The 24,032-nt window shown below is 39.7% G+C and overlaps 1 protein-coding gene across 2 annotated transcripts in view; it reads right to left on the bottom strand.

Annotated features, from left to right (window-relative positions):
• Positions 1-24,032, bottom strand: part of LOC114665604 (echinoderm microtubule-associated protein-like 6) — a 352,025-nt gene that overhangs the window by 124,254 nt on the left and 203,739 nt on the right. For both annotated transcript variants that reach the window (XM_051919661.1, XM_028820199.2), the window contains exons 19-24: positions 23,855-23,966; positions 15,190-15,317; positions 13,356-13,497; positions 10,333-10,485; positions 5,736-5,867; positions 5,116-5,204 (exon numbers count right to left, since the gene is read on the bottom strand). In XM_051919661.1, the coding sequence (XP_051775621.1) occupies positions 5,116-5,204; positions 5,736-5,867; positions 10,333-10,485; positions 13,356-13,497; positions 15,190-15,317; positions 23,855-23,966 (756 nt within the window). The remainder of the gene's footprint in view (positions 1-5,115; positions 5,205-5,735; positions 5,868-10,332; positions 10,486-13,355; positions 13,498-15,189; positions 15,318-23,854; positions 23,967-24,032) is intronic.

Below are 24,032 nucleotides of genomic sequence, written 5' to 3'. Positions count from 1 at the left end.
ATACATGTTTTAAATTAAAGTATCTGACGAATGGTTGCAGTATCATAGACAGCAAAGCCTCCCTTCACAGTAAATGCAAAAATGACTTCAGGTTAATAAGAAACTGAAACTGAAAAATGTTTCTGGATAAAATCTGTAGTCCTTTAATTTTCATCAAAAACATTTTTTTTCAAAATGGGCAACTTTTAGAGTCACTTCAATAGAAATCGAATTCAAAGAACTGGAAGATGGGCTCAAATAAACAGAACAACCCCAACCTTTTACACTACAATACATTAGGAGACAAGGTGGTTTTAGGGTATAGTGGTTTTAAAAAAGAAAGGTGAATGATCAGATAAAGGATAAATCGAGTGCGTCATATTTATAAAGGACAAGCCTACCCTTTATTTGAGAGGCGTTATCCCCAGTTTAGGTAGTCAAAATGCAGAACAGCAAGCAATCAAGGAAATAAAAAATGTACAGAGGTTGGTAAGACAGGGCGGCACGGTGGCGCAGTGGTAGCGCTGCTGCCTCACAGTTAGGAGACCCGGGTTTGCTTCCCGGGTCCTCCCTGCGTGGAGTTTGCATGTTCTCCCCGTGTCTGCGTGGGTTTCCTCCGGGCGCTCCGGTTTCCTCCCACAGTCCAAAGACATGCAGGTTAGGTGGATTGGTGATTCTAAATTGGCCCTAGTGTGTGCTTGGTGTGTTTGTGTGTGTCCTGCAGTGGGTTGGCACCCTGCCCAGGATTGGTTCCCTGCCTTGTGCCCCGTGTTGGCTGGGATTGGCTCCAGCAGACCCCCGTGATCCTGTGTTCGGATTCAGCGGGTTGGAAAATGGATTGATGGATAGATGGTTGGTAAGACAAGATGGGACAAAAAATAATTAACAATTAACACTAGATGACTTTAACAGCAGGATAAGTATTTGTAAGATCTCAAGAACATTTAAAACAAATAGACCTCTTCTGATAAGAGGATGAGGATTGAGGAGATGATGCCTAGTATACTTTGAATAAAAGGAGAAATAGTTAATTAATTAAAATGTATTAACTAATTATTGGTTACCTGGCCAGAAGCAAAAGTCCCTGTGCATTTTAAATTCAACACAAGGCTTCAGAAGGCCTTTCAATATGGTTTCATTAACATTACTTTAGGATTTTAATCATCATGCACGAGTTTTGCTCTTTAAGGATGACACATTACAACACAGTCTTAGACGGCAAGGGATTCAAGTGTGACACAAATGACCTAAAAATTCCTTCCTGCCACAACAAAGATAAGAGTTAAATCAAAAATCAACCCAGATATTCACAAGGAAAAAGTCACTAGTCAGAGAAGCCAATGATAGGGCAAAAATCAGAGATAAATGTAATGAATATGTGTGGACACTAGGGGGTGCAACTGAGGATAAGGAATCTCACACCTCCCTTCTTGACTATCTATTATACTGGCCTCCTAGCCATGTTTGGGGATGGGGTCCATCCCAGTTGGTTATCACTGGTCCATCAATGACAACTAATATTACTATTTACTGTATTTAATATGCAGCATACAGTAGACCCACGGTTTTCAAACTGTGGTACGCGTACCACTGGTGGTACTTCAAGTCATGCCAAGACTCGTGTGGTCCTTTATTTTCCACGAATCGATGTTGCTAGAATGCCAATATTTTGCATATAATCATATATAGTATAAGTATACTACTGTAAATGCATAGAAGACTCCAAGCCGGCTTTTATTAGCGCGGGCACCCATTTCCTTAATTAGTTTAATATCACTTTAATGGGGCGGCACGGTGGTGCAGTGGTAGCGCTGCTGCCTCGCAGTTAGGAGACCCGGGTTCGATTTCTGGGTCCACCCTGCGTGGAGTTTGCATGTTCTACCCGTGTCTGCGTGGGTTTCCTCCGGGCGCTCCGGTTTCCTCCCACAGTCCAAAGACATGCAGGTTAGGTGGATTGGTGATTCTAAATTGGCCCTAGTGTGTGCTTGGTGTGTGGGTGTGTTTGTGTGTGTCCTGCGGTGGGTTGGCACCCTGCCCGGGATTGGTTCCCTGCCTTGTGCCCTGTGTTGGCTGGGATTGGCTCCAGCAGACGCCCGTGACCCTGTGTTCGGATTCAGCGGGTTGGAAAATGGATGGATGGATGGATGGATGGATGGATCACTTTAACGTCATAATTATAGTCATTGTAGTGATTATAGTGACTTTTACTTCAAAACAACAAGGGCGTAAATTAACGATTCATTGACAGTGGTACTTCAGTTTACTGGTCCTCGCGGAGTGGTACTTGTTCAAAAAAGTTTGAAAACCGCGGCAGTAGACCACTTTTCCTATGCTTCAGGAGTGCACAACCTTAGTACAATAGTTTACATAGACGTTTTACAGTAAAACAGGTTAAGTGATTTTCTCAGGGTCCCATAATGAAGGATCAACACTGCCACACCTCAAAAAGGCAACAAAACCAGAGTACGGAAATGGCCAGATGGTCTGTTTATATCAGAAATAACAGCTTCTTTCAATTCATCAATCTTAATACTACAGATTTTAATAGAAATGTACTACACACTGCAGCTCTGAATGAGCTAAGAAATGCTGTGCTTAATAAATTGCTGATAGTGCATCATATTTAAGCAGGGATACGACAAAGAAGATAAAGTGCTGCATCTTAAAGAACATGTAGTGCATTTACAGACTATGACAGAGTGCTAATATAGCCAGGATGTTTTTGGAAATTAGCAAAAAAAAATGATTTAAAACAATTCAAGGAAGATTAATTTTTTTAAGTAAAATTCAAGCTACATTATAAATAACTGGCTCATGGAATAGGAGTATACCTGAATGGTGATATTTTCTTTAGATACGACTAACTAGTTTATTAACCTAGGCTACAATTTTATCCAAAAGAACATTTAAGCCTTGTAGATGTAACTTATTTCTTAGATTTGATGGAATAAAGTAACTTGCTCAGGATTACACGGTGGGTCAGTGAAAAGGACAAATCTGATAACCTTGTAGTTTATAGGTAAGTGTCTTCGAGAAAAATCCAAAGCAGAATTACAATATTTTCTAATTAGCATGCTTCAAAAGATGACACAATTGAAAACCTGAATATTTCGAACAGAATGCATATAATATATGAAGAGTTTAACAAAATTAATGATTTTATTTCAACGTAACCAAAAAATGAAATCACTCAAAGAGTAAGTAAATAAATAAACTGCTCAAAAAAATTAAAGGAACACTTTGAAAACACATCAAATAGCAATGGGAAAAAAAATCATGCTGTTGTCACGCACATGTGAGTAGGAAGATGTTGTATGAGACCAAGTGAGGGTAATTCCACACCAGGCCAAGGGGGTGGCGGGGTGCGCTAAAACTTCTTCTGTTGTCTCTGCAGACCAGACGCAGGAAAACCTGTCTGACCCATCCCTGAAGAGATCACTTTCGTGTCCGGCGCCTAGGATGACGTCACTTCTGGTTATGATGTCAGAAGAAGGTCACTTCTGGTTCCCATATGTCACTTCCGGCCTTGGCATTTAAAGCTGCCATTTTTACAACCCATACTCCACTCGCTTTTGGACTCCATTGAAGACACTTCTGTCTGATTTTCAAACCCATTGCAGCCAGGAACAATACACGGGTGGCTGCCCCAAACCTTTTTGAGTGTGTCGAGTCTAATCATTTCACACTGGATAGCTATAAAATGATATGGACTGGACAATGTGTTAGGAAAGGATGCCACATCATTTGATGGAAATGAAAATGATCAACCTACAGAGGGCTGAATTCAAAGACACCCCGAAAATCAAAGTGAAAAATGATACGGCAGGCAGGCTCATCCATTTTGCTGAAATTTCATTGCAGCAACTCCAAATCGTACTCAGTAGTTTGTATGGCCCCCACGTGCTTGTATACATGCCTGACAATGTTGGGGGGTGGGGGGGGCCCGGGGAGGGGGGGGGGGGTTCATGCTCCTAATGAGATGATGGATGGTGTCCTGGGGGATCTCCTCCCAGATCTGGACCAGGGCATCACGGAGCTCCTGGACAGTCTGAGGTGCAACCTGGCATGTCAGTGGCCTCCCTCCACCTGTTAAACCATTCATTCAAACTATACACCCCTGCAGGAGCCCAGGGAAAAAACACAACAAATGCTGAACACAGAGACTGCATATTCCCAAAGTCATAGGATATAAGGTAGGTAGGGTCTGCCAAATAGATTTTATCAGTCTGTACTGACCATTATACAGTACATATTGTCAGTTAGCATTTAATGTGGAAACTGCAGGCATTTACTCACTGTGCCTCCAGATCTTGGCTCTACTTAGTTGTCATGGCACTTTATAATTTATAAAACATTGCCATTTGGATAAGCCTAGTCATGCTTTTTTCATGAGAAGCATCAAATAAAGTAGATAAAAATAGTGTCTCAGCTAACAGGTGGCAAAATATTTAATTTTAAATGGGGTGTTATTAGTACCAGAAATAAAAAAATTACATTATGTGTTCAACTGAATATTCAGAGTCTCTTAAACGGAATATTTTGCTTTAACCCCTAACTGGTACAGTGTAAAGCTTTAAAATACAGTCACTCCTCACTTAACGACTGAGTTCCATTCCTACAACTAGGTCATTAAGCAGATTGGTCAATAAACAAATTGCAGACCCTTACTGATATTTCAAGCATACTGTACTGGTAGTGGGTTTGTGTCAACCATCTTCCGAGCTGTCTTTGCGCAGTATGGATTACACTGGTGACGCTGTTTCAGGCACCTGTTGCTGCATGCTGTGGCTGCTGTTGCCGGCAGATCGCAGTCACCGGAAGCGGCGGATGTGCAGGGACAGCTAGGCAGCTGGCAGGAATGTGCAGCAGAGCTGCCGCCGCAAGTTGACATCCGCCCTAAACAAGTCAATGTCACCTTTGCACCATTTATAAAATTTTTAGTATATTTATTAAGGTTTACACAGTAGTGTACTGTAGAGGGCTCATCGTAAGTCTGCACGGTCGTTAAACAGGTAGGTTGTTAAGTAAGGAGTGTCTGTAATTTTCCAAGTCCTAAATTGCAGTGATATGAAGAAATGATTGCACATAGAAGAGCAAAATAACACGAAAGAAAAAAATAATGCACTGTTGTCCTACCTCAGATGCTCGAATTGTTTGTCTTTTTCCTCTGGGAGCCTCAAAGAATAACTGCTCTTTGGCACCAGAATTAACTTGCAACAGTTTACCTGTGTAATAACAGAAACATAACACTTCATAAAACTACACAATCATATACACTCATTGGAACTATAATTATTAAAACAATAAAAATTACAAATGTAAAAAGCTTTTAAAAATGAACAATTACAGCAGTAAACATCACCTATTGTTAAATGCCAATATTTCACACACATGGAGTGCTAAACTGGAAAACACTAATTACTTTATTAGCAATTTTTAATGTTCTGCTCAAATAAACACTAGTCTTTATATTTAATTCTTTAAATATGTAGTGTAAACAAATTATGTTAAGGTGCAGATGGCAAAGTAATGATAATGTCCAAATTACATATTTTAAAAATAACAGCCCGACTTCATTCTAAACCTCAAGACCCATAGTTAAAGGACAAAAGTACAAGTGGTGTAAACACAAATCCCTTACCATGTGTAATTCATGCACTAAGACAGTTAAAGCTACTTACTAAAATATGAATAATAAAATGTAAGTGACAAAACAAAATAAGGAACGAGTGATAAAACTTTATAAAGCTTTTTACCCCTTGTGTCCCAGTCTATATGAGTGATATAACTTGATGCTCCTTTGCAGATTCCAACTCTTTTGCTAGTTAGCACATTGTAGATATCAACAAAGTTATCATGAGAAGCCACTGCCAGGTACTTCCCTGCATCTAAAAATAAAAACCAATTACATTAACTGAATTATAAAACACTGCAAAAACTTATTTTAAAATAAGTAGAAACAGTATGTGCAATCTCTCTTTCAGTTCTTTAACTTACAAATACTTTTAGAATTTTTATTTATGATAACAGATACTATAAGTATTTGGTCCTGCAGATAGTTCATTAAACAGTGTATTTACACTTCAATAACCCCATTACTCACAGAAACCCAATTTCTAAAATGCTATGTAAACCCTTATTCCAAAATTGGATTTTTGGCTTCTGAGAAACCTGGTTAATAAAGGTAGATTTCTCCACGAATAACCTGATTATGTGGCCAGGTAAACTGTTAACTATTTTATAGTCTGCGCATGTCCATTGCACTCTGTCAGTCTGTGCACATATTTGCTTTTCACATGCTTTAAACAGTCATTGGTAGATGAGTTTACAAGATAAATTTCAAGAGGCAAATGTCCAGGTGATCACATTATTACTTCTCGTTTGTTGAAATCTGTCTCAAAATTTCAGAAATCAATACATTTATCGTTGATGAGCTGAATGTTAAGTGCTAAACTCAACAACACAATCTCGAGAGCAGTAGGGTAACATGTTAAAAGTAATGCACGTTAAGCAGTAGAGTACAGAGTAACCTGTAATTATCTTACTGAAGTTAAAATACCTGTATTATTATTATACCAACTGCACTGGGTATAGGCAAGAAGCGCATGTACCGGGCCACTTGTAGAGCTCAATCGCACAGCGAAGCAGAAAAGATTGTGCTATGTGTAATCCAGTAACAGAAAGCTATAAATAAAGCGTCAATTTGACTAAACATATTTATAAAACATAAGAAAATAATTATAGAAGTAATGCTTTTTTTTCAGATTGAAGGTAATTGTCGATGTTTAACTCTTTTTTGTGCAGTTCAAAGATTTTGGAGTATTTTGCCAAAGTAGTACTCGAAAGGATTACTTGTGCATGTAAACATGAATTTTTAATAGACTAGGTTTCTGCCTTAACTGGGTTATTCACTTTAATCTGGTTGTGTGTGTGCATGTAAACTCACTGAAAGATTGACTTATGGCACTTTTTATACAGCTCAAAGATTTCAGACATCATTGATACTGTGTTTCTAGCTTTTATAACTTTTCTTCTTAACTTTTCACTCTTCCAGTGGCTTACCAAGGATAATCGGTCTGTCATAACCATCATCACCTGAGTTTGCCCGAGTTTCACCTGAGTTCCACCTGAGTAAGGCATGTAAAGCACTGACAGATGAGAGGTACATGTTGCGAGACAACCTTTATAGATTTCATCAAAGGAAGGAATCCATCTAGAGGTTCTTTTATAGACATAGCACTGTATTAAGTGTCTTGGTTTGTTAAATCAGCAATTTTTTAAACAATAGATACCTGTATTTTCATTATTATTGTGGTCAAAACAAACAAAGATGATGTGAAATACAGGACACATGAATGGACAATTAACATCAAAGCATTTTTCGACATCAAATCATCTCCTTTTCCTGACTTGTACCAGTAATCAAACACCTTTAAACATCTGTGTAAATGAAGCAGAAGACCAAGAGATACTTTATAACCTGCGAACAGATGGATGCCCACTAGGAATTACCTAAATTAGTTTGGGAAAGGAAGGAGTTAGGAGATACTGAGGGACCAAAAAGGAAGATGAAACAGCGATGACCAAAAAAGGACATCAAAAAAGGGCAAAGGCAGAGTCAGAAAAGGAAACCATTTCATCTAATTGTCAGCGAAAGCATCTCATGAATAACATCCATCCATCCATTTTCCAACCCGCTGAATCCGAACACAGGGTCACGGGGGTCTGCTGGAGCCAATCCCAGCCAACACAGGGCACAAGGCAGGAACCAATCCTGGGCAGGGTGCCAACCCACCACAGGACACACACAAACACACCCACACACCAAGCACACACTAGGGACAATTTAGAATCGCCAATCCACCTAACCTGCATGTCTTTGGACTTTGGGAGGAAACCGGAGCGCCCGGAGGAAACCCACACAGACACGGGGAGAACATGCAAACTCCACGCAGGGAGGACCCGGGAAGCGAACCCGGGTCTCCTAACTGCGAGGCAGCAGCACTAACACTGCACCACCATGCCGCCATCATGAATAACATTGATTGCTAAATCAAAAGCTGCTCTAGGACAACTTCCAGTCCTTGACATTCTCTGTAAGCTTTTTCTAAAGACTATATCCAGACTATCAATCTTATTTATGATTATTTATTATTCTATTTGGTATTATTATTCATGGCGGCACGGTGGCGCAGTGGGTAGTGCTGCTGCCTCGCAGTTGGGAGACCTGGGGACCTGGGTTCACTTCCCGGGTCCTCCCTGCGTGGAGTTTGCATGTTCTCCCCGTGTCTGTGTGGGTTTCCTCTGGGCGCTCTGGTTTCCTCCCACAGTCCAAAGACATGCTGGTTAGGTGGATTGGCGATTCTAAATTGGCCCTAGTATGTGCTTGGTGTGTGGGTGTGTTTGTGTGTGTCCTGCGGTGGGTTGGCACCCTGCCCAGGATTGTTTCCTGCCTTGTGCCCTGTGTTGGCTGGGACTGGCTCCAAAACAGACCCCCGTGACCCTGTGTTCGGATTCAGCAGGTTGGAAAATGGATTCTATTTGGTATTATTATTCATTAATAAATAACATTTTGCTTTACCTTTCTCTATGTTTTGTTCTTGCTTCTAGAGTAATTGCAATAATAAATTAAAAATTAAGACACTTGTATGGAGAGTAACCATATTACTTGCCCATAAGGTTTATCAAAGCTAAGAGGTCGCTTCTCAAAAGAAAAAGCAACTGTGGTAAAAGCAGGGTAATTTGTTTGGTTGTTAAGTGGCACAACCAAAATAGTTGCACTTTTAATTGTGTCATGATGTATGTTTGTCAGTACTGGTGATAGTAAGTTCTTAAGTAGAGAGTGAGACGCTTATAGAATATTGTAAGATATTATTAAATATTTGATATTTGGACTTCAGTCTTCACACATTATACACTTTACATCAGCATTTTGCCAATTATTAGTAGAACAAGAAAAAAGTGTCTGTCTTAGCTATATGTTCAACATTTCTAGCCTCGCATTTCCTGTCATCCTACATTTACACAGATCGTTGTAGACACTGAACACAAATTAAACATATGTGTTCTAAATAGCGATATATTATTTACTCTATACAATTCAAGGCACCTCACACCCAGATAAACAGACTTGAGCTGGGAGAACTTCAGCTCCGTCGGGGGTGGATGGGATAGCAGGCTGCTTGCTGCTTGTGCTGATCGACACATTTGCAAAACAAACATGCTGATGAGGAGGTGTGAGGGAATTTAAGGTGGCCCAGGATTACGAGTTTTTTTGTAGGCTTCAGGAATTTTAGTGTTAAGGTATGAGAGTAGACCAACCTAATAAAAGACTTGGTAAGTCCCACATAACTCATGATAATAGAGTAAGTCATGCATGTACCTCTGAAAGTGTATACAGATTTTTTTATATTAGTATTATTCTGTTATTTGAAGAATGTATTAAAAATATGAGCCATTTACAGTTTGTTTCTATGCTAATGCTGAACAGAACTACCACTATTCAGGTTAGTTAAGATATTTGGCTATGAACCCATGAATGCCCACTGAGAAGATGTTGTTTGATACTTAAAAGGTCAATTTACATGTCAGGAACCCCAGTGTTGAAACTTTGAAAAAGACTATAAAAGGAATTACTATGGAAGTTTCATATGGAAGATGAGTGCAATTGTAATCCACATAGTTGATAGTTCAGTCCTTTTCATTGATATATGGAAAAGCTCATACTACTCACAAGGTAGTAATATTGAAGCAGTTGCATTGCATAATTTTGGTTTCTTTGTATACAACTAAAGAGCTCACTTTAAAAAACACTGACCTTAAAGAAAGTTGAATACAATCATAAAATAAAACTTGGCTGGCATGCTAACAATATCCACCAACACATCAGCAAATATACAGGTTTGGATGTTGTTAACTATTTTATATTAAATTAAACACAGATAGTATACTCAGGGGCGGCACGGTGGCGCAGTGGGTAGCGCTGCTGCCTCGCAGTTGGGAGATCTGGGGACCTGGGTTCGCTTCCCAGGTCCTCCCTGCGTGGAGTTTGCATGTTCTCCCCGTGTCTGCGTGGGTTTCCTCCGGGCGCTCCGGTTTCCTCCCACAGTCCAAAGACATGCAGGTTAGGTGGATTGGAGATTCTAAATTGGCCCTAGTGTGTGCTTGGTGTGTGGGTGTGTTTGTGTGTGTCCTGCGGTGGGTTGGCACCCTGCCCAGGATTGGTTCCCTGCCTTGTGCCCTGTGTTGGCTGGGATTGGCTCCAGCAGACCCCCGTGACCCTGTGTTCGGATTCAGCGGGTTGGAAAATGGATGGATGGATGGATGGATAGTATACTCAGTATAAACAATTACCTGGTGAAAACCTGATATCAGAAATATTTTCTTTCCTGTGGTGAAAGGACACCATATCTTCTAAAGTATCAGAATTCACAACAAGGAAACTTCCGTCATTCAACCCTACAGATAAGGCTTTCCCATCAGGGGAAAAGGAACAGCATCTTCCACCTATAAATATAAAGATAAGGTCAATGAATACTTGGAATTTATATAAAGTAATCAAGTTGTCCATTAGTCCAATACATTTTAAATACCCACTAACTGCCATTTGGATTACAGAAACATATGATGCAGGATGTTCGACTGCAATCAAAAAGCAAAAAGCATCAGTTTATGAATATCATCGAACATCCATACCGCTCACATTAACACTGCACTATTAGATGTGGGATATAACCAAAAATGTATAAACATCCAAATCTCGACTGCGATGGCATGGGTCATCTCCACACTCCCTAGTTGCTCGCAGGAGCCTCTTAAGCCTGGAACTGTCAATAACGTACCCAAGGATGAGCCGGGCAAATGCTGACACACACACAGTCAAGCAAGGGGTTGGTGCAAAGTGTGCTTTTATTTAAAACGAGAGCATTACAAAAGTGCAGTTCAATACTTTCAATAATCCATAAAAACAAGGTGCCAAGCGGAGGTTAAAAATGTCCAATAAATACAGTATATTCCATAAAAATGAGGTTAAAATCTCAGGCAGCATCAATCCTTTACAAAATTCATAAGCCCCAGTGCTTTCTTCCCAAAAACTGACGTCTCCTCTGCTTACCCCATACAGGATCTCAACAGCCAGACGAGACATCCACCAACAGGTGCAGTCAGCCTTAACACAGCTCAGGGTGATTGGCAGTTCCGGACTCCCGCTTCCACTCCTCAGCCTTACGCGGGAGCCCAGCTGGAGCAGTCAGTCATTCTGCTCTCCAAAATTGCACAGTAGGAGCAATGCCTGCCCCGTAAGCACTGGCCATGCACTTCTATAGGGGCCATCATCCTAACTGCCTACTTCCACTCCATAACACTGACTCCTCTTCCTCAATCTTGCCTCTTTCATTCATTAACGTCAGTTCCTTCTTTCAATTCCTTTTCTCTTCTCCTACAACTACCATGCAGGCTCCTTATATAATGACAACTGAGTGCAGGTGCTGTCCTCCCCCTGTTCTGAGGTGTGAATGAAGCATTTGACTAACACACTCAACCTCAGAGCGGTTAGTGCACGCTCGCACATTCACCTGCATGCTCCAGGACGGACTAATCATAATTTAGTCAAATCTCGTTTCACCACGGAATTCTTATCACATCCCCACACATTACAATCTTCAAAATAGGTGAGAAGGAGTTAGTACATAAAGAAAGTTAAATACAATAGAAGAGGGGAAAGCAAAACTCCAGCTGACAGTATTCCTGTAGAAATTAAACAATCTAGAGGGTCTACAGTTTTTTGTAAAGACAAAGTCACAACCATGGTAACCTTGATCAATTGGCCACCAGTTCCTCATGGGCATTCTACAATATTTTAACTATGTACACTATGTACATTTCATCCTTGGATTCCAAGGTTACTAATATCTCCAGTTGTACAATTCACTTTTCAGAAACTGAAGTCTGAACTAAGTAGACAATTAAGTAAAATGTGTAACTCAAATACAAATTGGTATAAATGGCTTTGACAAATTTGCAAGCGGTAGTGTGAGCACATCTTTGCTGTATAATATCAAAATATTATGATTCCCTATATTTATCTAATGTATTCATACTTTACAGCTGCTTTAAAGTTACCAAGGTTTAAAATTTTAAAATGTAAATTTTATTTTCTAATTAAAACATTACATTTCATTAAAGAAATATTTATTTAATTAGTTCACTGTTATTCCTACTCTTATTACCTGCAATTGCTATTGTGGGCTCCTGACAACAGTAACCACCAAACTGACCAGGTTCACAACCATTTATATACAGTAAATGTGGATTTAAATTAATTTACTTTTTCGGTAGTACAACTATTTTTAACTAATATTTCAGTTATTATTACTAGTGTTTTCTTAGTTTTTTGGAAATCATAGCATAACATAACATAACTTTCTCAAACCCACATAACCTAATTGAGGGTCTGGGGGTCCACAACCTGTTTTTTCGGGACGCTGCATTAAAGAAAGCACCAGTGTATCACAACTTATGTACACTAAATGGTATACTAAATTTCTGCAAATGCCATAATGCAAAAGACAAGGTTGAATCCAGTGAAATATTGTTTAGCAGTAGTGAAGGGCTTGAGGCTATTTTAACTCTTTGAGGGCTGAATTTTTTTTCCACACAATGCACTGGTTTACATAAAACATCTGTTGCAACATGCTGTGGCTGCTGTTGGTGCCTGTTTGGGGCACCTTGATGGTCAGCAGGAATGCATGGTGGGCCAGCTACCTCTCTGTCTTCGCACAGCAGGTGGGCGACAGTGGCAGTCATAGTGTGACGCAATATGGTTTGTACCTCGTCATCATAAGTGGTGGTCCTCCTAGGCAAACGCTCCTGTAGATGTATCAGCTACACGAACGTGTTCAGCACCACAGTCAGCTGGGGGACTGATAGGCTGATGCTGATACCTCACTTTCATTTTTGATATCTATCTCCAGATCACTTGCGTCAAGCACCGAGTATGAAAGTCAGAGTCTGATTCAGCGATAATGCGTAAAACGTCCATGGAGTATTTTATGTTGCACATTTGCTTTAATCTCGCCAGATTTCGATGCCATTTTAGAGGCTGTTTACTCTTCACTACTCATTCACATGCAGGGAATCGAGGTCAAAGCAACAAAGCTACGTAACTTTCCTTCAAGCAAAGAGAGTCAAACTAAACGCAAGAGCGAGTTTTGTCGCAGCTTACAGCCGACTACCATCCTCTACTCCTGAATTTTGACAAAAGTCAACATCAGCCCTGAAAGAGTTAACATGATTCAACACCTAGAATGAAATGTTTTCTATGCTGTACATCCTAAAGCCTAATAAATATAAGAAACACATGAAGTGACAGCTCAAACCTTTTTTAAGTTTTCGCACTGCGACCATTCGGCGATTAGATGACAGCTCCCAGATTCGCAGAGTTTTATCATCACTCACTGTGGCACATATTGGAAGTAGAGGATGTGCTGCCAGGCCCCACACTTCTCCTTCCATGTGACCCTGGGCACAAAAAAGACAGATAAGCAAGTGTTACTACATATAATCATTATACTGGGTTTACTTGGATTTCTGTATTTAACTGTTTAATGATTGCATGATTACTGTAATATTTAGACATTTCAATTTTTATTAGCTTACTTAACATTAGTTAGTTGTTTACTCTGATGAAAAGACGTAAATTCACTAACACTTTGCTGTACAAAAAAATGTCAAAACTCTTAAAGAAAAAAATCAGATTGCTGAGTAACTGTCCAAAAAGTTTCTCCTCTTATCGAAAAAAAAATACAAACTAGCAAAATCTTTTATTTGTATTGTGTTAACATTAAAACATTTAACAGAAAACTGTATTCTAATTTTAGGAAGTACATTTTATGTTAAACAAATGCTGTAATGTTGCAGCAGGGCTTCATTTTGTGCAGTCTATAAAACCAATGCTTTTCCACATCTACAACAGAAAGCTGACAATTACTTCCAGTACCAAAAATCCAGAAAAGCTGGTACCAAATTGGTTTAAAATTTGGGTTATTCTATACTTTCCAGTACCGTAATACTGCACAACCCTAGGTCCAAATTACTGCAAGTATGACATAAGATCAAATTTCCAAATGTAACTTTGATCATTTTGGTTACTTTTGACGATATCAAATCCTTAGACATTATTTGTATAATATATTGACCAAAAAATCTCTAGGTCTTTTTTTTTTAGTTTCACTTGGTCTTTTTATTTTAACTATGCTCATAACAACTTTAAAAATGCAATTGACCCATTTTAATAAGTTTTTAAATACCTCTTCTTGGAATATACAATAGAAAGCAGATCCAAAAATGTTCCGGTCTGAATATTAGCTCCCTTTTTTACTGCAAGGATCTGCAAATGTCTTCTTTAGTTTAAAATATCTTAATAAAGGCAAACTCACAGATCTTGATGCTAATGTTACTCTGGCCAGACATGAATAATTCTCTATTATTTTTTTTGTACCTAGAGTAATGTTTATTGCATGAGGCATTTGTGTAATTAAGTTCAGTTTACTTGGTTTGTTGATCAAGTACATGATGGACTGTAGAGGATTGCTTACACCAGAATGACACAATCTCTGGGTACTGCAGCACCTTGTTCAGCGAAATGTCAATATAGGAAAAAAAACAAACAAAAAACTGAATTTACAAAACCCCAGTTGACGCCACTTTGAACCTAGAATTTTTGAATCATATTTTAATTACACGAAACAGCATCTTTCCAACTATAGAGGATAATTTCAGATGTTCATTAGGAGTTTTTTTTAACCAAGCAGAGCCAATTTACTTTCAGTTAAAATAAAGATAAAATAATGAAGAAAAAATAAGCAAAAAACTACACTAAAGAGTTAGCCTGAGCAGCTATAGGTAGCACATCTGCACAATTAGCAGTATTACTGATAGTAAAATGAAAACAGCGAGCTGGCAACAAAGAGTTGCTATTGTTTTAATATCGGTACGTTAAAGAGCTAAAATATTTTAATTAAACTGTATGTAAAGGCAATTAGAGATGGTGGTGTACTGCATACTATAAGTAGTACTGAATAACTATTATATTGCATTCTTCAGTTTTTTTTTTGCTCTAACACCAAAAACCTGACAGATAAAAATGTTTATTGTACACATGAAAATATAAAATAGATTGACAGAATATTATAAGAGCAGCAATTGACATACCTGAACCAGCAAAGTCATGGGCCCACTTTTATCTATTTCAAGTATTTCTCCATTTTTTGTCCCAACTAGGATATGGCCATGACCAAGTGTAATGGCACGAATTGAGGGATTATCTTCTAAAAGCAATCCTATGATCAAATGGAAAAGATGTATGTGGATTAAAGACTTATAGTTTCAGTATGATGACAAAAACAAGTGTACAAGACTAAACAATGTAGTAAAACAAAGTAAAAATCTATAAACATATTGGGATTAAATTAAAATGTATACATACCCTGTATACTGTATATATTCAACATTTACCTTCGAGAACAACAATCAAAGCACACTGTTAATGGAATGCTAAACCCTTTTCTACGAGAAAGTAATTAATATACTGTATATCATGTTTAACAACTGTGTGAGGAACTCTTGAAAATGAGAGAGAGAGACCCACACGTATCTAGCAAAGAATGACTAGGCTTTAGCTCTGTTGTACTCATAGGGAAGATGTTTGTTTCCCCTTAATTTTGTTAAGTATAATATTTGATCTACAGTTTGCCTTGATAAGGGTATTATATTAAGGTCAATAGTAGAACCGTTCTTGATAACAATAGGCTGATCTGTATTACTACAATGATACAATAAAGATACCTTGATTCAGAACATGAATGTGAAAACTGAGTTGCGAAACACTGTTTTCATGAGCCAACGCTACTTTATTCTACATACATTGCTCAGTACAATGCCTCACAATTAAATATTTAATAATATATTAAACTACTAGCATAGGTACAGCTTTGATCACATCACACATTTACAAACCGCTGTCTACCAGATATGCCTTACATCCTTCTTTCATTGTGCGTCTCATTGCCTTTTTTATTGGACATTCGAGGTCAAGCCCTTACTGCCCCCTTTCTTTGTGCTTCTTGGTTCCTTTCTTTACCAGACTTTCCAACCTTGTTTTGGATGTCGGATGGCATGATGCCAGGACAGACGGATGTATGCCTCAAGGTTAACTATCTTACGCTTTCTAATCCCTTTGTTCAGCGGACATTCCTGGCATCTTGTGGACACAAGATGACATTATGACTGGGGAATGGATGCAGAACATTTTAACATTCTATATATGAGTATAGAGATATGGTATTTAATGATTATTTAAGTAAAACTTTTCACATATTAAAAGAAAGTATTTTCCATCCTTTTAACAGATAATCTGCAGATTTCCAAAAATATTTTTTCAGGTGTTATTTCTGATTTCATCACATATGGGCTGTACCAGAATACAAGTGCTAAGGGGCATTTACATATAATGGACAAAATTAAATTATAATGCAATACAATAACTAAATATTGCACTTCGGTATAATGCACATATGAATTGAGTATAATAAAAGAAAAAATTAATTAATTGTATAACCTGCAAAGAATGTAAATATGTACTTGTACATGGACTTGCAAGAGTGACTGTTGTTATATTGGTCATTGTCTATCATTTTAAGTGTTTAGCAGTATTAAGTTCTCGTATGGCTCTGGGGTAGAAACTATTCTTAAATCTGTTTGTCCGTGATTGGATGGACCTGAACTGCTTACCAAAGGGCAGCTCAAACAGGTGATGTCCAGGGTGGGAAGGGTCTTTCATGATGTTGGCTGCTCTGTTGAGGCAGTAAGAGCTGAATAAGTTCCTCTAAAGAGGGTAGTGTACAGCCAATAATTTTCTGGGCAAAGTTTATAGTCCTCTGAAGGCCTCTCCTGTCTGCCAGTGAGCTGCTGGCATACCACATAGAAATGCAGTATAACAGCACACTCTCAATGGAGCAGTGGTAAAAGGACACCAGCAGCTTCTCCTTCAGGATGTTTTCTCTGAGGATCCTCAGGAAACAGAGTCTCTGTTGTGCCTTCTTAACTGCCACTGTGGTGTTTATGGACCAGGAGAGATCTTCTGCAACATGTACACCTAGAAAAATGAAGGCAGGAACTCTTTCCACAATGTCTTCATTGATGTGAATTGGGTTGTGCTTTGTATTGTGCCTCCAGAAGTCTATTGTAAGTTCTTTTGCTTTAGTAGACTTCAGGGTGAGGTTGTTCTCAGTGCACAATGCAGTCAATCTTTGGACCTCATCTCTATAGGCTGTCTTATCTCCTTCTGAGAGGACTCCAATCACAGTTGTGTCATCCGCGAACTTAATGATGGTGTTGGTGGAATGAGAGGGAACACAGTCATAGGTATAGAAAGCACATAGTAGTGGGCTCAGCACATAAAGCCATGCGGGACGCCGGTGTTGACAGTGATAGTGGAAGAGAAGTGGGGGCCTAATCTAATCATATGAGGGCAATTAGTCAGAAAATCTGTGATCCAGTGGCAGATAGATTGTGAAAGTCTGTATCAACAGCCATGTGGTTACTGGTTTTGTGCTTGTTGATGTGCTGGATGCTTTGCCAAAGTCGACTCGGGTTACCGTTGGCAAAGTGGTCTTTAATTTTCCTTTCATAGGCCATTTTAGCCTCTCTGATGGCTCTCTTTAGGTTGGCTCTGGCCGTGCTGTAAAGGGCTTTGTTGACAGACCTGTAGGCCACGTTGCGATGCCTGAAGAGAAATCTGACCTCTGTCTTCATCCAGGGCTTCTGGCTGGGGTATACACAAACATGTTTGTTGACAGTGACATTGTTTTAATGTAGCAGAGTACAGCTAATGTGTAAACTTCCAAATCCTGATCCTCGAAAATGTCCCAGTTAGTCCTTTCAAAGCAATTCTGAAGCTGCAAGGATATTAATTCAGACCATATTTTAATAGTCTTTGTGGTTATTTGGTCTTTCCTTCTGAGGGGACTGTATGCTGGAATCCAAAGCATAGATAAATCATCTGATTGGCCTAAATGAGGTAACTATTTTGTCCTATAGTGATTCTTGATATTTGACTAAGCCTTGTCTAGTGTGTTTTTTCCCCGGTTGCACAATTGATGTGTTGATGAAATTTAAGGAGAACAACTTTTAAGTACATGTGGTTGAAATCACCAGCTATAATATGAACGGCTTCAGGATAAGTGTTTTGCTGCATATTAATGGTATCGAGCAGGTTACCTAGAACTCTGTGAGCATTAGCTTTCTGTGGAATGTAAACAGCTGCAACTATGAAAATGGTAAACTCCTGAGTTAAGTAAAAACGCCTGCATTTGATTGTAAGATATTCCAAATCAGTAGAGCAGTGATTGCCTATAATCTTCGTGTTGGTACACCAGCTATTATGAATGTAAAAGCAAAGTCCACCACCTTTACTTCTGCCAGAGTCTTTGCTTCTATCCCAACAGAATGCTGTACGTTTTGCTATCTCAATGGCTGCATGTAGTATAAGTGAATTTAGATACGTCTCTGTGAATAGTAAAATGCAATAGTTGCTTATGAGTTTGTTCTCAGATATCTGTAGATGTAATTCGTCTATTTTGATGGTGATTGATCTTGCATTGACGAGAAATATGCTGGGAAGTGGTGGTTTATGTGGATGTTTCCTTAGCTTTACACATAGGCTGGACCAACATCCATGCTTTAGCTTCCTGTCTTCTGTGTCTTTGTTGATTACCTGAGCTGACAACAATCCATGGAGAACCAAAATTCCTTGCCATTTCCTCTAGGATGTTGCACAAGTTCAAAAATTTGCCCGTAACGGCCTGATTGTGCTGAAATCCAATTTTTATAAGATCTAGGCAAGTATACTTGACATTCACTAGACTGAACTTAGCAAAGTTCATTAATCAAAACTGAATTTTTATTGTTTTTGGATTTACAGTCTTATAAATAAATTGTTAAAGGCAGACAAGAGGGAATGGTAATAAGCATCTTGATTTATTAGTTGGCATTTATGGTGGAGCATGGCAGTACTGAATTGTAACTTACATATTTTACGTATATAAAGGCATTTACAGGAGCAAAAGTAGATTGGGGAATAAAATGTTAATCGATCTAAATTACAGTAAAGTTTGAAATAGATTTCATAATTATTTTAAGATGCATTTTTAACATTACTTCCATTTTCAGATAAATGTTATTTAATTAAAATTGTTCTTATCAAGCGATATGTTATATGATTACAACAAGAGAAGTCTTAAGTAGGAGTTTGCATGTTCTCCCCGTGTCTGCGTGGGTTTCCTCCGGGCGCTCTGGTTTCCTCCCACAGTCCAAAGACATGCAGGTTAGATGGATTGGCGATTCTAAATTGTCCCTAGTGTGTGCTTGGTGTGTGTGTGTGTTTGTGTGTGTCCTGCGGTGGGTTGGCACCCTGCCCGGGATTGGTTCCTGCCTTGTGCCCTGTGTTGGCTGGGATTGGCTCCAGCAGACCCCCGTGACCCTGTGTTCGGATTCAGCGGGTTGGAAAATGGATGGATGGATGGAAGTCTTAAGTAAGCCAAATTTTATATAAAGTGCTAATTGCTACATTATTATTTATTAAGCTTAACCCCAAATGCAAAGAAAATTTGTTAAGTAGATTTGCTAGTTTTAAATTCATTCTAACTTAAATCTTTAGGAAACCACTAAAGGCAAAAATATCACAAAATGTTAGCTTGTTTTGCACGGCAGTCCTTCAGTCGGGCTAATTCCCAGATTTTGGCCCGATTTACATGACATTGAGTACCACTGAATTAGAGTATATTCCTTAGGTGTCATGCATCACCCATGCCCAAGAGGCATGAACGTTATGCAAGGGCTACCTGCCCAAGGATGGAGCAGACTAAATAAGCCAGTCCACCAGCATCAACAACGATGACAAAAACTCTGTTTACCAACCATCAACATTGGACCACTCACTGGCCAAAGCGGAGTACTAGGAAATGTCTTGTACAATCGATTTGTTGACCTTGGCATGTAAGCCAAGCAAGGGACAGTTAGACCGCCATTCGACATCAATGTTGGCGTCCACCAAGTACCGGCCCTGTCTCTGCTACTATTCATACTCTGTAAGGACGCCACCACTGCAGACCTCCAAAGGAAATTTCATGGGTTTTCCTCTACATTAACAACATCATACTAAAAGAGGAGAGTGCCAAGAGCTGAAAGTGATCACGCAGCAATGGAAAGACTGGCTGGAAGAAAAAAGACTTTAGCTCAACATCAAAAAGAATACAAAGAAATTGGCTCACAGACGCATAGTACCAAACATGTTGACGGATAAGACCTCAACAAAGTCACTGACTTCAAACACCTTGGCTTGCTTATTTTGTCAGACGGCAACTCTTTTCCTGATGCCCGAGTGTGGATCAATGCTACCTGGCTGAAATAAGCCAAGTCACTGGTGCCCTTTGAGACTGTAGAATGCTCAACCACCTCAAGGCGAAGATATAAAAGTCCATCGTCTGGCCAGCTGCCCTTTACAGTAAAGAGTATTGGCCAGCAACAGCCAAGTACAAGTAACCACTGCATGTCGTGGAAATATGGATGCTACACTGGAGCCTAGGCCTGACCTGGTTGGATTGTGTAATGAACGGAGACATACAAAGATTAATTGGAGTGTTGCCAATCACGGCTTACAAGCGAGAAGCGATGCAGTGGTATAGTCACATGATGTGGACCAGCGATAAGACAGTGGCCAAGAAAGCCCTTCTCTTCAACCCTGGTAGCAAAAGACCACGTAGAAGACTGAAGAAGCAATGGTAGGAATGGCTGAACGAAGACATGAAACAAGCCAACACCGCACCTGAAGACGCCTTAGAGGGGAAGATGTGGAAAATACGGTGAAAAGTGGACTCCTAATGATTTAATTTTCAAAATCTTTGTGTCCTTTCTTAGATTTGTTACAATTTTTAGAATACCTTGGTAAAAACAACGAAATTACTAAATCAAATTTACAAATTATTTTAGAAATCCTGTAAAACAACTTCTGTTCTTTTGTTTTCAAGCTACCTCATATAATGATCAAACTTTGCTATTACTTACGCCTGTGATCCAGATTTAGACCACAACAATTAATCATAACTGAAGGCTGCATCCCATTTGTTCCAGTACAATCCAAACGTTTCAATTTTGCTTTCACCACATTTAACACATTTTATTGGTTATAGTATTCAACATTAGTTTGATTTCAAGTATACAGTGAATGACATAAATATAGAGTTTGCCAAATCTATTTCAGCAATTAATTACTCTGTTTAAGCACCCCTGTTAACTTTGTCTCTGAGATTACTGTATATGCTTCCATTAACACATTACATAGAGATTTGCCTTTAGAGTTTTACAAGCTAAACTACATGAATGTCTGGGTAAAATGGAAATTTTGAATTTTTGAAAATATAACCAAATACATTTGGAGCAGTACAGGAGAAAGCTGGAGCAGAAGTTGCAGAATAACAACATGAAGGAAGTGTGGGATGGGATTAAGATCATCACTGGCTGCAGCTCGAAGTGGGGTGCCACCATCGAGAGAGACATGAAGAGAGCAAACCAAATGAACAACTTCTTTAACAGGTTTGACCACCCTAACCCACTCTCACCTCGGAGTACTGCACCCTCCACACATCCTTCTGCTGATACCAGCACAGGAGAGACATCCCCACCCACAATTACAACAGCGCAGGTGAGCAGAGAGCCGAGGAGACTTCGTGCCAGCAAAGCAGCGGGTCCAGATGGAGTATCACCACGATTGCTGAAGGCCTGTGCGTTGGAGCTGAGGAGTCTTCTACAGCTCATCTTCAACCTGAGCCTGGAACAGGGGAGAGTCCCGAGGCTTTGGAAAACATCTTGCATCACCCCAGTCCCAAACGTATCACGTCCTAGTGAGCTGAATGACTTTTGGCCTGTTGCTCTGACATCACATGTGATGAAGACCATGGAGAGGCTGCTGCTTCACCACCTGAGGCCACAGGTCCAACACGCCCTTGACCCTCTGCAGTTCGCATACCAGGAGAAGGTGGGAGCGGAGGATGCCATCATCTATATGCTACATCGATCCCTCTCCCACTTGGACAGAGGCAGTGGTGCTCTATGAATTATGTTTCTAGACTTCTCTAGCGCCTTCAACACAATCCAACCTCTGCTCCTTAGGGACAAGCTGACAGAGATGGGAGTAGATTCATACCTGGTGGCGTGGATCGTGGACTATCTTACAGACAGACCTCAGTATGTGCGTCTTGGGAACTGCACGTCTGACATTGTGGTCAGCAACACAGGAGCGCCACAGGGGACTGTACTTTCTCTGGTCCTGTTCAGCCTATATACATCGGACTTCCAATACAACTTGGAGTCCTGCCACTTGCAAAAGTTCGCTGACGACACTGCTATCGTGGGCTGCATCAGGAGTGGGCAGGAGGAGGAGTATAGGGACCTAATCAAGGACTTTGTTAAATGGTGCGACTCAAACCACCTACACCTGAACACCAGCAAAACCAAGGGGCTGGTGGTGGATTTTAGGAGGCCCAGACCCCTCATGGACCCCGTGATCATCAGAGGCGACTGTGTACAGATGGTGCAGACCTATAAATACCTGGGAGTGCAGCTGGATGATAAATTAGACTGGACTGCCAATACTGATGCTCTGTATAATAAAGGACAGAGCTGGCTATTCTTCCTCAGAAGGCTGGCGTCCTTCAACATCTGCAATAAGATGCTGCAGATGTTCTACCACAAGGTTGTGGCGAGCGTCCTCTTCTACGCGGTGGTGTGCTGGGGAAGCAGCATTAAGAAGAAGGACGCCTCACGCCTGGACAAACTGGTGAGGAAGGCAGGCTCTATTGTTGGCATGGAGCTAGACAGTTTGACATCTGTGGCAGAGCGACGGACGCTGAGCAGACTCCTATCAATTATGGAGAATCCACTGCATCCACTAAACAGGATCATCTCCAGACAGAAGAGCAGCTTCAGAGACAGACTGCTGTCACTGTCCTGCTCCACTAACAGACTGAGAAGATCGTTCCTCCCCCAAACTATGCGACTCTTCAATTCCACCCGGGGGGGGTAAACATTAACATTATACAAAGTTATTGTCTGTTTTTACCTCCATTTTTATTACTCTTTAATTTAATATTGTTTTTTGTATCAGTATGCTGCTGCTGGAGTATGTGAATTTCCCCTTGAGATTAATAAAGTATCTATCTATCTATCTATCTATCTATCTACCTATCTATTTTATTTTTCAGTGAACATATTGAGCAGCTCATTTCATCACTTTGTAGAGTAGATAAGCTGCTCACAACAGTCCTGATCTGAATAAGTTGGTTATAAAATGGAAGGGACTGTAGTTACAATCAGAGGATGAATGTGAAGCCACCATACATTTATCAGGGTTACGTATTATTGTATAATAAATGAAAATTAACCGGCCCATTATTTCAATTCCGCAATTCAAGTACTGACACAACAAGTTAAAATGGTAACAGCTGATAGCTGATTGTTCATATTATTATGCTCTCAAATCAGGCATAGGTTGGGTATATTATATATTTCTGAACCAATTCCAGAAATGCATAAAAGTGTTAATAATATGAGATTTATTCCCTTGAGGTTGCTCGATTAAAACTTGATGTTAACATGTGGTGCTAAAAAGAGGAACTGTGTATCAGTCCATCTTAGTATCAAACTATGGTGCTACAAGCACAAATACATACAGAGCTTTCTCTTGATTGTCGAAAAAGTTACTAAATTCATTACAACTGTTCACTAGCAACATAATAAAACTGAACAGCTTCACCACGCTTACCTTTGGAACCAGGAGACAGAGCAGCTCTCTTTATGGCATATGTTTTTAAACATCTTTCAAATGTGTCATCCCATAATTCCACAACTCCATCCTTGCCTCCTGTAACAAATCCCTTCAGCAAAAATAAAAAATAAATAATTTCTCAGAATTAGCAACATACCTCAGATGCCAAAATAAA

The sequence above is a fragment of the Erpetoichthys calabaricus genome, chromosome 15 (genome assembly GCF_900747795.2).
Source record: "Erpetoichthys calabaricus chromosome 15, fErpCal1.3, whole genome shotgun sequence".
Classification (NCBI taxonomy): Eukaryota; Metazoa; Chordata; class Cladistia; order Polypteriformes; family Polypteridae; genus Erpetoichthys; species Erpetoichthys calabaricus.
This window is presented reverse-complemented; position numbering and strand designations above follow the sequence as displayed.